At 42.2% G+C, this 13845-nt stretch overlaps 2 protein-coding genes across 3 annotated transcripts in view; one reads left to right on the top strand and one right to left on the bottom strand.

Annotated features, from left to right (window-relative positions):
• Positions 1 to 2767, top strand: part of LOC115466544 (galactoside 2-alpha-L-fucosyltransferase 2-like) — a 35886-nt gene extending 33119 nt beyond the window's left edge. For both annotated transcript variants that reach the window (XM_030197846.1, XM_030197845.1), the window contains exon 2: positions 1250 to 2767. In XM_030197846.1, the coding sequence (XP_030053706.1) occupies positions 1270 to 2340 (1071 nt within the window). In that variant the 5' untranslated portion in view covers positions 1250 to 1269 and the 3' untranslated portion in view covers positions 2341 to 2767. The remainder of the gene's footprint in view (positions 1 to 1249) is intronic.
• Positions 2768 to 7007: 4240 nt separating this feature from the next.
• On the bottom strand, positions 7008 to 7590 carry LOC115465012 (galactoside 2-alpha-L-fucosyltransferase 2-like). The gene has a single exon (XM_030195409.1). The coding sequence runs from the start codon at positions 7543 to 7545 to the stop codon at positions 7072 to 7074; it is 474 nt and encodes a 157-aa protein (XP_030051269.1). The 5' UTR covers positions 7546 to 7590; the 3' UTR covers positions 7008 to 7071.
• Between the last annotated feature and the right edge of the window lie 6255 nt (positions 7591 to 13845).

Raw genomic sequence — 13845 nt, 5'->3', positions numbered from 1 at the left:
TATTTGGTCACTAGGAGCAGGGTCAGTTCTTCACATTGTAGGGTTTTTAATCCTGTGGCAGCTCGATGGATTCGCAGGTTTTCTCTCAGCCCAGAACAGTCCATGAACGGGGCTCAGAGAGACTGCCCTAGAGGGGAGAATACACTTTTTTTCTCCTTATGTATTTCCATGAAGAATGGATAAGGCTGGAAAAACAACTTGTAAAAATGCCGAAGATTCAAAGACAGATAACATAAGTACATATAAGAACATAAGTATTGCCATACTGGACAGATCAAAGGTCCATCAAGCCCAGCATCCTGTTTCCAACAGTGGCCAATCCAGGTTCCAATTACCTGGCAAGATCCCGAAAAAATTCAATATATTTTATGCTGCTTTCCCAGAAATAAGCAGTGGATTTTCCCCAAGTCAATTTAATAATGGTTTATGGGCTTTTCCTTTAGGAAGCTGTCCAGACCTTTTTAAAACTCCGCTAAGCTAACCACATAACAGGACATACTGTATAAAATTAGCAAATCAGAAGTCGTCAGGCTCCCAGCAGAGGCAAAACGATGCCAGATGGATGCTGGCCAAAGATATATTGACGAGCTTGGGACCCTTATGTGGGTTTTTCCCGTGTGCTAAGGCCATTTTTATTGCAGCAGCAAAATGACCGATTTCCTATTTTTTTAAAATTAATGACTATGTACTAATGGCAATGTTAGAATATTGCTGTTAAAAAGAATTACTGCGATAGTACTTAACGACACCTATTCTGTCAGCGGTATGAGGTCAGGCAGTAATCCTATGATAACCAATAGCGCATGGTAATGTGGATACGCTAAGGGCATCTTTTCCTAAGGTGCAGTCACGTTTTTAGCATGTGCTGAAATTGTGGACAGGCTAAATGTTAGAGACACCCATAGGACTGCATTGGTGTCTCTAACATTTAGCATGCCCAGAATTTTAGCGTGTGCCAGAAGAGTGAGTGTGCATTAGTAAAAGACCCTCTATGTGATTAGCTGTAACCCCGCAACTGAGATGAACAACATTACATGCGCTGTCGTAAACTATTTAAAGCCTGGGTTTTTAGAAACTATGTGTCAAGAGTTTATATTTCAGTACTGGGTTATACGGTCATCATATTGTTTTGGTTTTTGAATATGAATGCTTTTGGTATATAGCAGTAGAAAAAAGTGATGTATTCCTGTTACTATTAAATTCTTTGGTCTTGGTGCCGGCTCTCATCTCTTCCATTTTTCTTTCCTAGGCCGTCCACAGATCTCAGTGATGAGGAAAGAGGCGGCTTTCAGGATGTCCTGGAAGGCTTACATCGTTGGGTTCTTCCTGCTGGGTATCTTCTCTCTGTCTGTAATCTTTCAATTTAGTAGTAAGTGGGTCGGCGTAGGAAGAAAAGGGCTCCTGGATGCCTCTGTAATGCCAAGCAAGGGCCTCAAACGTGAAGCCACAGAGACATGCAAGACCAAAAAGAAGGGGAAGGGCATCTGGACGGTGAACAGCAGTGGTCGCTTGGGCAACCAAATGGGACAATTCGCTACTCTGTATGCCTTGGCAAAACTCAATGGTTATGAGGCCTACTTACAGCAGGAAACCTTTAACTGGTTGGCCCCAATCTTCAAAATCAGCCTACCGGTACTACACAAAGATGTGGTTCGTAAGATACCCTGGAAATACCATTGGGTCCATGACTGGATGTCGAAGGACTATGAGCAAATTGAAGGGAAACACGTGATGATCTCAGGCTACCCCTGTTCATGGACCTTCTACCATCACATCCGGGAGGAGATTCTCCAGGAATTTACCTTCCATGACTTCATCAAGGATGAGGTCAATAAGTATTTAGGGCAGGTGAGAGGGACAAGGAAGAATGCCACTTTTGTTGGGGTTCACGTGCGAAGGGGGGACTATGTCCATGTAATGCCCAACACATGGAAAGGGGTTGTGGCAGACAAGGCCTACCTGGAGAAGGCAATGGACTATTTCCGTAATAAGTATCAGGAACCTATCTTTGTGGTGACCAGTAATGGAATACAGTGGTGCAAGGAAAACATTGATGCATCTAGAGGAGACGTCTACTTCTCAGGGGATGGGGTGGAGTCTTCACCCGGGAAGGATTTTGCCCTCCTTGCCCACTGTAACCACATCATCATGACCGTTGGGACCTTTGGCTACTGGGCAGGCTACCTGGCAGGAGGGGAGACCATTTACCTCACCAACTTTACTCTACCGGAGTCTGAATTCTTGAAACTTTTCCATTACGACGCTGCCTTCTTGCCAGAGTGGAAGGGGATCCCTGCTGACCTTTCACCTCTTCTTCAACAGCCCAAGCCACAGAGTTAGCCCACTCTTCTCCTCTCACTAGCCAAATATCTGAACAAATCAGGGATCTTTCTAGGACATATTTGGTAAGTTCCTGGAAGCAAAACTTGAGAAATTACAATTATGCATGTTTTAGAGTAAACGTTGGGTCCTTCCAGTCTGAGGACCTTTGAAGTATGAGCAGAAAGAATACGAACAGTTGAAGAACTACCCATTGGAGAAGGACAGCAGCAATCTGAGAAGAAAGTGTGGTGAATTATTTTAAGTAACAGACCGGGAGCTGTATTCGAATGCTACATCTCCCAACACATCTTGCCTTAAATGCTCACTAAGCTTTTATAGGTAGAGACTTAATGTACTGAATATTTATTTACCATTGTTCAGCACTATGTATGTGCAGGAGGGAACTATAAAAATGATGTGTAAAAATAAATTATTATTATTATTATTTAAGCACTTAGCACAAACCTTTTTTCTAAGGTAAGCTACATTCAGGCACAGAAAGTATTCACTGCCCAAAATCTGTCATGTTTACAAGAGAAAACAGCTTCAGCTATGTGATAAGTCTCAGGATACACAGAGCAGGTAACTCAGGTGATAAACTGAAGTAAAAGAACAAGAAAAATGGACTAACGCTCTACCCCTACATAGCTGTTAATTCAGTGATCCAACTTGTATTCTTAAGAATGACCACCAGGTGTCCGCACTGAGCACAATTGGTATTTATAACAGTGATTCCAAATATAATGGGGCCCTTGTGTGGCCAGGTTCTAGAATAGCACCACCAAGAGATATTTGTTCTGCAGGGATGAGCCAAAAACAAACAAAAGGTGATACATTTTTACTGGATTAACTCCTGGAGCTGAGATTTATTTTAATCTTTCAGCATTTTTCTATAGCTGCAGCCTCAGCAGGGCAGCAAGGAGAAGGGAAGCAAAGATGAGATGACAGGTTCAGAGCTGTCAAGTTACCCATTCCAGGAGGGAGACGTTTTGGCCAGTCTTTCATTTCTGCCAACCTCATCCTGGTGCATTATGGGACCTGCAGCACTGATTTCAATGGATAGAATCATGGACTACAAGTTCTACACTGCTTTGGGATATAAGTTTAAAACCAGGACTGGACAAAAAGTCTCCCTCCTGGAATGGGTAACTTGGCAGTTCTGCAGGTTCCACTGCTGAGTAACCCAGTGCCAGGAGGGAGGTTAGGATTTAAGTGGGGGGGGGGGGGGGGGGGGCTACAAGGATCCAAATGCTTGGGATAGGAGTTCAAACCAGGACTAACCCTAAAGTCTTCCTTCTGGATCTAGGGAACTTGTCAACTCTGCTTTAATTGCTTTATTGATTCTTGGGTTTCCAACTGGATCCAGACTCCAGTCCTGAGTTTACCCAATTGTATGCCATGACTTGCTTTTCTTAGGGAGTCAGTGGAGAAATCAGAACTACAAGTCCCTGCATGCAATGGGGTAAATTAACCCTATCAGGCAAATTTGGATCCAGTTGTCAACCTCAAATGTTTCTCTGTAACTAACTAAATTAGCAAGAAAGGCAGAGAATGGTGACTGTGCTTATACTGTTTTCTGTCCTGATATAATCCATTTCCTGCACCTTGCTATCACCTGAAGTTCAGTCCAGTTTTTGAATTGACATCCCAAAGCAGTGTGGGATTTGTAGTCCATTGAGATCAGTCCCATAATGCATCAGGATGGAGGGGTCAGAAATCCAAGACTGCCTAGTTCCAGGAGAAAGATTTTAGGCCAATTTGGCAGCTCTAGAAGTCTCTCATGTGTCCAGTGCCTGGACCTCTAGAAAAGGCGTCTGGGTCTCCAGCACAGCTCTATAAACATTCAATAAAAATTTATTGCAACAACATTTTCAGTCTAGTATAACAAAACATTCTTTAAATCGGAACTTCCGGTTACATATAATTACAGCAGATTTTGGGTGGGCCCCTGAAGAGTACATTCTGGCTGCAATCAACCTGTATCTGGATATTATTAATCTGTTTCTGCACCTGCTCCGCATACTGGAAGCAATCAACAAAAAGTGATTCCAAGGCATCTTCTGTTGCTGCATTTGGGCAATAACATCCTAATATGAGGTTTATTATTTGAATAAAGTATATAGTCGGGAACTTAAAAAAATTACTTGATCTGTGGAATCTGATGTTCCTTTATGTCATAGTCCTTTGCACCAACTTTCCCCTCTTGTTCCTTCTGGCTTGCTTCTAAATAAAATGTTCTGTATTTGAAAGCAATTGAAGGCTAGTTACCATACTTGCTTCAGTGTCCAAAGAATTGATTGGTTAAAACTTAAAAAGAGTACTTGTTTGACAGATAATCCCGTACACAGAAGGTTTCTGTTTTCACATCATGTTTAAACTTCTTCTACTAACCTATAAATGTACTCACTCTGCTGCTCCCCAGTATCTCTCCACACTCGTCCTTCCCTACTCCCCTTCCCGTGCACTCCGATCCATGGATAAATCCTTCTTATCTGTTCCCTTCTCCACTACTGCCAACTCAAGACTTCACTCCTTCTGTCTCACTGCACCCTACGACTGGTATAAACATCCTGAGCTCCTACGTCTTGCCCCATCCTTGACCACCTTTAAATCTAGAGTGAAAGCCCACCTCTTTAACATTGCTTTTGACTCATAACCACCTGTAACCTCTCACTTCTACCTACCCTCCTCTCCTCTTTCCTCTACACATTAATTGATTTGTTTGCTTTATTTTTGTCTATTAGATTGTAAGCTCTTTGAGCAGGGACTGTCTTTCTTCTATGTGCAGCGCTGCGTACGCTTTGTAGCACTATATAAGTGCTAAATAGTAGTAGTAGTAGTAGTAAGAGGTGGGTGGGCACCAAATGTTCTCCCCCCCCCCCCCCCACCAAAAAATATCTCAGCTGGTGGGAAAATGCTTCTCTCCACCTTGGTAGTCCGCAGCAGGCATGAAAACTGAGCATTCACAGGTGCCAGTATCATGGAGAGCAGCATTTTCATTACCATCAGTGGTACCACCAAACATGTGCTATTGTTGGGTGGGTCTGAGCCCTAAGAGGGTGGGCCCAGGCCCATCTGTGGCTATGCCACTGTAATTACAGGCACAATCTTGCATATACATTTTGATTTAAGAACGCATATAACAAAAATCTGCCTTAAATGAGAGGTTCATGGGTTCATTCTGTTTCAAATAATGCCAAGATTTTTCCATAGTAAAAGTTCATCAAAGAAAAAAAATCTATTGCTGTTATGTAACCTTTTAATAATGACCAAATTACCATATTACAAATTGAAAGATAGTTTAATATTTAGAAATTAGAATGGATGCAGAGCCTCATTGAGGAGGTCAAATCCCCCTTTCCTCAGTCAGACTAGCAGTACAGTGGGAACTTTTAAAATGATCTTTCCCTTAAACTCCACCTCTACCAGGAGATATGATGGATTAATTGGGGGCTCAATGAAATATATTATGAACAGGGAAGTTTGGGATACTTCTCTACCTCACCTTCACTCATTTGGTGTTTCCCATTATAATGTAGCGGTGGATGTGGATTAATCATTTTCAAACACACACTAACCTTAGAGTGGGGCTGGGATACTGTGAGAGGTGTTATGGGTTCAAATCCTTTCAGTGATTAGATGTGTTTATTTATCTGGAAAAATCAAATCATGGAAGATGTGTAAAGAGAAGGAAATTCAACAGCCAGGTGTTGGGTTAGTGGTAGCCTAGGGGGGAGGTGTTCCTGCTTTTGAAACAAGGGGCTCTAGGTTCAAATCCTTTCAGTAAACAGATGTCTTTATTTATTTGAACTCAAATTAGGGAAAGAGAAGTATAAGGTGTTAGAAATTCAAATAAACCTTATCAAGTTAGTGGTATCCTACTAGTGGAAAGTGCACCTGCTTTTAGAACAAAGAGTTGTGAGTGCTAATTTTTTTAGTGAATACATATCTTTATTTATTTGGAAAATCAAAATAAATGACAGGTATAAGATGTTGGAAATTCAACCAACACATTGTCAAGAAAATCAAATCAGGGAAGGAAAGGTATAAGGTATAGAAAATTCAATTACAGCTCTTAGGTTAGTGGTGGAGTAGCGGGAAGCATAAGGGTTCTGAGTTCAAATCCTTTCAGTAAATAAATGTTTTTATTTGGAAAAAAAATCACAGTAAGTGAGAGGTATAAGGTGTTGGAAATTCAGCACCCTGTTAGGAAGTTATTGGTGGTCAAGTGAGACCTACACCTGCTTTTGGAACAAGGGGTTGTGAGTTCAAATCCCTTCAGTGAATAAATGTCTTTATTTGGAAAAATCAAAAGAAATGAAAGGTATAAGTTGTTGGAAAATCAGCCACCCCACTGTCAAGTGGGATATGCATCTGATTCTAGAGCACAGGGTTGTGAGTTCAAATTCTTTCAATAAATCAACATCTTTATTTATTGGGAAAAATTGAAATAAATGAGAGTTATAAGGTGTTGTAAATTCAACCTACACATTCTCAAGTTGGTGGTGGCCTAGTGGGACATGCACTTGTTTTTGGAACAAAGGGTTGTGAGTTCAAAGCCTTTCAGTGAATAAATGTCTTTATCTGTAAAATCAAATTAGGGAAATCAAGGCATAAGGTGATCCAATAGTAGAGGTCACCGTTCAAATCCCCTGCCTAACTAGATATTTGAATTTTAAAGCCAAATCAAGGAATGAAAGGGATATGGGGAAGAAACCGAGACCACCCAGCAGCTGGCTGATTGGTGACTCAGTGGCCAGTTAATCTCAAATATTTATCTTCAATGTGATAATACTCCTCTGACATCCAGTCATGGAGCCAGAGATTTCTCCAGGGAATCTTATCAGCTGTATACCGATGTAGCACTGGTAGGCTAAGGCTGATCTTGAAGATTGGAGCCAGCCAGTTGTGAGTGTCCTGCTGTATGTAGGCCTCATGGTCATTCAGCTTAGCCAAGGCATACAAAGCAGCATACTGTCCCATTTGATTGCCCAGGCGACCGCGGGACCAAACCGTCCAAATGCCATCTCTTTTCTTTTTAGTCTCACAAATCATATTGCGAGCCTTTGAAGCCTCAGGCTCGAGGCCATTACTTAGCATGGGAGAGGCATCCAGGAGCTCTTCCCATTGTATGCCAATCTGCTTCTTACTGAATTTAAAGATTACAGACAGGGAGAAGAGGCCCAGAAGGAAGACCCCAAGGATATAACCCTTCTGGGACATCTTGAAAGCTGCCTCTGTCCTCTTTTCTGAGATCGGTGGCAGACCTAGAAAAGAAAAATGTAAGAGGTAAGAGCCAGCCCAAGACCGAAGATTTACAACCAAAGTTTCAAGGAGAATGTGGGGAAGGTTCAACAAGTTACCTAAGGCTGTATCCTTCAAGGCTGAATATTGCCTGATCTACTAAAACCTTCCAACATGCACCCATTCTGTTCTGAATAGTTTGTTGATCTGACTGAAAAACAAGGTATGTGTTTCATCTGCTCACAGAGAAAAAAACCCCAAAATCATATTCATTCACCCCCCCCCCCCCCCCCGTTACTCTACTGCTTGACCAATGTGTTATATGCTGGTACTCTAGTCATTTAAATATGTCCCTAGAACCTAAATCTTGTCGTCCTCTTTATACTACTACTACTTATCATTTCTATAGCGCTACTAGACGTATGCAGCGCTGTACACTTGAACATGAAGAGACAGTCCCTGCTCGACAGAGCTTACAATCTAATTAGGACAGACAAACAGGACAAACAAGAGATAAGGGAATATTAAAGTGAGGATGATAAAATAAGGGTTCTGAACAAGTGAATAAGGGTTAGGAGTTAAAAGCTGCATCAAAAAGGTGGGCTTTTAGCTTAGATTTGAAGACGGCCAGAGATGGAGCTTGAAGTACCGGCTCAGGAAGTCTATTCCAGGCATAAGGTGCAGCAAGATAAAAGGAACGGAGTCTGGAGTTAGCGGTGGAGGAGAAGGGTGCTTGGAACAAAAAAAAGATGATCCAACTCTTAACGCCTGGAAACTACTCCAAAGGAAATACAAATATGCCATAAGACAAGCTAAACGACAATACTACAAAACTGAAGTCGGGCCAAATTACAAAGACACACACAAACTCTTCCAACTCGTGAATAAATTAATAGACACAACCCCAGTCACTAACAACAACAAAGACACTCCAGGAGCCGACGACTTGGCGAAATACTTCAACGAGAAAATAATAAAACTACGACTCAAAATACCAGCCAGCACAATCGAATATACTACACTTCTAGAATGCCTAGACCCAGAACCCGGAATCCACCCAACAGACAGGATCTGGACTGAATTCACAATAATACCAATAATAATTTCACAGACACTCAAAAGATTTGCCAAATCCCGATGTAAATTAGACATATGCCCAAACAACCTCATGAAGTCAGCCCCCCAACACTTTATGACGGACCTAACTAACCATGTGAATTTCATGCTACAAAATGGACTCTTCCCAAAGGAGAAAGGTAATATTCTACTAACCCCCATACCTAAGGATGCAAAGAAAAATACTAATGAAATAACGAACTACAGACCAGTAGCATCCCCTATTCACCAAAATAACAGAAGGCATGGTGACCAAACAAATCACAGATTATCTAAACAAATTTTCAGTACTGAACAATTCCCAGTCAGGATTTCACTCCAATCACAGCACGGAAACCATACTAGTCACGCTTATGACCAAACTCAAGCAATTGATAGCAAACGGCAACAACATACTACTACTACAGTTTGACATGTCAAGTGCTTTTGACATGGTCAACCATGGAATTTTACTACACATCCTCGAATACTTTGGAATTGGAGGTAACGTTCTCAGATGGTTCAAGGGCTTCCTAACCACCCGCTCATATCAAGTGACATCAAACTCGACGACATCAGCCAAATGGACACCTGAATGTGGAGTTCCACAGGGATCCCCCCTCTCACCGACCATATTCAACCTAATGATGACACCCTTGGCTAAGCTATTATCGAATCAGAATCTAAATCCATACATATATGCTGATGATGTAACAATCTTTATCCCATTCAAACATGATCTAAGAGAAATCTCCAACGAAATCAACCAAAGCCTACACATTATGAACTCCTGGGCGGATGCATTTTGACTGAAACTAAATGCTGATAAAACCCAATGCCTAGTACTCACCTCGCAATACAACAAGAAGGAATTTACCACCCTCAACACACCCAATCTAAGTTTACCAGTCTCAGACACCCTAAAAATCCTAGGAGTCACCATTGACCGACACCTGACACTTGAGGACCATGCAAGAAATACAACTAAAAAGATGTTCCATTCCATGTGGAAACTAAAACGAGTCAGACCATTTTTCCCAAGGAGTGACTTTCGATACCTGGTACAATCACTGGTACTTAGTCACCTGGACTATTGTAACTCAATCTACGCCGGCTGCAAAGAGCAAATACTCAAAAAACTCTAAACAGCCCAGAACACGGCAGCCAGACTTATATTCGGCAAACCAAAATACGAAAGCGCTACACCCCTCCGCAAAAAACTACACTGGCTCCCACTCAAAGAGCGCATCACGTTCAAACTCTGCACCTTGGTCCATAAAATCATCTATGGAGACACCCCAGCCTACATGTTGGACCTAATAGAACTTCCACCCAGAAATGCAAAAAAATCCTCCCGCACATTCCTCAATCTTCATCCTCCCAAATGTAAAGGCTTGAAATACAAATCAATGCATGCATCAACCTTTTCCTATACAAGCACACAACTCTGGAACACACTGCCACGTAACCTGAAATTGGTCTATGAAATGACCAAATTCCGCAAACTCCTGAAAACTTATCTCTTCGACAAAATATATCATAAGGAACAACACGTGTAACTCCACTTTCTTTAAGATATCTAAGAATGTTCCTTATATCTTTTGCCTCTATACTATCATGTACCTATATCTATGGCTTTAATACCATCATGTATTCCACCAACATGTAACCAAAACTTCCGCAAATCAAATGCATAATCTTTTCTATTTCCATTGCTATGTATTTCACCATCATATACCCAAATCTTGCTGTAAAACCAAATGTATATTCTTTTCTATTTCCAGTATCCATGATGAATTGTAAGCCACATTGAGCCTGCAAAGAGGTGGGATAATGTGGGATACAAATGTAATAATAATAATAATAAGAGAGATTTACCCAGTGAACTGAGTTCCCGGGGAGGAGTGTAGGGAGAGATGAGGGTGGAGAGGTATTGAGGAACTGCAGAATTATCCCTTTTGTGTATGTGAAAAAAAAAGGTTAAAAGGTGTCTTAACCTGACTAATCTCAATAGTTTATATCCTGAGAGAAAAGGATTAGCAAGCAGAAAACTTTCAGGATCTTTTGTTCAGTCACTCTGAAAACAAAAGTGGTGGAACTCAGGCAGAACATATATTATCCTTCCCCACCTCATGTGACTGCCCATATAGGAATGTACCAGACATGGACCTGATGATGTTACTGCTGAGAATAGCCTGGGTATGAGAGTAAGTGAACAGCTTTCTGGGCAGAACTGATGGACCTCTTTGGTCTAGAACACCTGTAAACCTGAGCAAATACATTAAGAGTCAGCATAGCAAAATGGGACGGTTGTAACACAGGGGTCCACAAATCTTTCAAAGGAAAGGACACACAGAATATTAAAAAAAAGATCCTCCTTCCCACAGTCAGAGTTGGGGGGGGGGGGGTACACAGATGCTTCTGCTAAGAGCCATCAACTAACTGTCCCCCACCTCTCTCTCTGCAGCTGGAGAGAAGAGCTCCATCAACCCTCCCTCCTCCCTCTGCCGATCCCTACACTCTCCAGGACAGCAAGCATTTTTCAGCTCTCAGGCTGCGCAAGTATAAAAAGGTTCTAGGTCAAGGGGCTGGTTTGGTTTTGCAGGCAGTGTCTAGAAATACTTGGAATGGAGAGAGGTAGGAGGCAGAGTTCCCTAGGTGTGGCAGCAAAAGTGTCATTAGCCCCACGTTTTCCCCTTCACCTGCAATCTGCCCCCTGAGGAAAAGGGTGCATGTGAATGTGCACAATGCACTCCCCAATCCCCCTCACGTCTCCTCCCCCTTCTCATTCATTCCCCTACTTTGTCTTCTGATCTCACTTACCTTTACTGCCTTCCCTTTCCTCTTCCTCCCTCCCTCCCTCCCCTTTTTTCCTTTCTAATCACTCTCACCATCTCCCAGGGCAGTGCCTAGGGTCTCTGGTGCCCCCCTGTAGACTATCAGGAGGCTCTTAAATAAACTGGATGGGCTGAAGATAGGACCCGAAGTGGTGAACTGGATTAGGAACTGGTTGACGGGCAGACGCCAGAGGGTGGTGGTAAATGGAGTTCGCTCGGAGGAGGGAAAGGTGAGTAGTGGAGTGCCTCAGGGATCGGTGCTGGGGCCGATTCTATTCAATATATTTGTGAGTGACATTGCCGAAGGCTTTCAAGGTAAAGTCTGCCTTTTTGTGGATGACACCAAGATTTGCAACAAAGTGGACACCCTGGAGGGAGTGGAAAGCATGAAAAAAGATCTTCAGAAGCTAGAAGAATGGTCTAACGTTAGCGAAGGTGGAGGTCAAACATACTGGGACAGCTAATAGAGCATAGACCTTTTCCCTTTCCTCTGCTGCCCCGCTTCTTCCTTTCAACACCTCCTAAAATGTTATCATTATTCCTTCCCTAAATTCACACTTCGATCACTCAGAGCCAGGTTCAGGTTTTACTGACCTCATTATGACTCCTTTTTGTATGCTTATTCGAATTGATCTTTTGTAGTTTATGATTATTGTATCGTAAATTGCTTTGATCTTTTAATATGTTTAGCATATGGTTTCTGCTTTTCTTAGAGTTCCTAGGCATGACCATATATCTCCTTTGCAAGAATAATTTTTAAAATGTTGCTTTGTTTTACAGATTTTACAGGGCTTCTGCCCATCCAAATTAACTTCATTACTCTCACTAGTGAATGATGGAAGGGCACGACATATTTGTAACTATTTTATGCTGACAGCATGTGGGAAAGAAGAATCCGAACTATAGTTTTGTGATGCAAGGTTCCACATTAGGAGTCACCACCTAGGAAAAGGATCTAGGTGTCATCGTTGATGATATGTTGAAACCCTCTGCTCAGTGTACGGCGGCGGCGGCTAAGAAAGCAAATTGAATGTTAGGTATTATTACGAAAGGAATGGAAAACAAAAATGAGGATGTTATAACGCACTTCGAATATTCAATTGTGGTCACCGCATCTCAAAAAAAGATATAGTGGAGTTAGAAAAGGTGCAGAGAAGGGCGATGAAAATGATAGAGGATGGGACGACTTCCCTAGGAGGAAAGGCTAAAGCGGCTAGGGGTCTTCAGCTTGGAGAAAAGACGGCTGAGGGGAGATATGATAGAGGTCTATAAAATAATGAGTGGAGTGGAATGGATAGATGTGAATCGTTTGTTTATTCTTTCCTTCCTGTCACCGGTGCAGATTTTTAATACAAGCTTTTCTCGCCCCAGTTCAGTGGCTGTTTTGGCTTAAGCATCAAATCTAAGCAGGAGACAGAACTCACTATTTCCAATGGGTTTGGCAATATTTGCAAATCTATCTTATGCATACTCATTGTATCAAGAGAGATGCACCATGCAGAGGGCATAGACAGACCTGAATGAGACAGGACAGAAATTCGGTGTCCAAGCGCGAGATGTGGGGCCCCCTTCCTGGAGCTCAGGGGCTGTGCAGGTCAGGTAGATCTGAAAAATCTTCTCCTAAGGGAAGAGAGACAGCAAACCCTGAGGCAGAAAACAAAAAGCAGCGAGAATCAGTGAAAGGAAATGTCCGGACCCACGTCCAGGACCGGATCTTTGGATTAATTCTCCACCAGCAAGCCTGGCTCACAATTTAACTTCCAGTCTTAATCATGCTTGCTCTGGCATTTGTAGTATGAAATGTTGCTGCTAATTGGGTTTCTGCCAGGTACTTGTGACCTGGCTTGGCTATTGTTTGGAAAAACAGGATACTGGACTAGATGGACCATTGGTCTGACCAAGTATGGCTACTCTCATGTACTCTCCTTCCAGCTCAATTTAGACATGTATGAAATTAATCCACCCCCACCTCAAGCCCCCATCCTCGCTGGGGATTTAGTTCAGAGCTGAATTTTTGGAAAAGGTTTCCAGAAATTTAGGCTCCCTCCTGCTTCCCTGAGGAAGACAAATTTTAAAAGGATTTGCACACTCAGGATAAAGATCTTTAGGGAAAGTATCTATAAAACTTATTCTCTGAAAACAAGATCCCAAGAACCTAGGAAAATACCCCCATACCCACAACCCCCTCTAGGCTGCGACAATTTTAGAGAGCTTTTAAATCTTACAATTAGGTCCTCAGCCAGGTCAATGCTTTCAGCTTCTTTCTCTCTTAACCACCTGACTCTTAAGACTTCAAACCACTCAAAACACAGCAGCCAGACTCATATTTGGGAAAACAAAATACGAA

This window comes from Microcaecilia unicolor, chromosome 3 (assembly GCF_901765095.1).
Source record: "Microcaecilia unicolor chromosome 3, aMicUni1.1, whole genome shotgun sequence".
Classification (NCBI taxonomy): Eukaryota; Metazoa; Chordata; class Amphibia; order Gymnophiona; family Siphonopidae; genus Microcaecilia; species Microcaecilia unicolor.
This window is presented reverse-complemented; position numbering and strand designations above follow the sequence as displayed.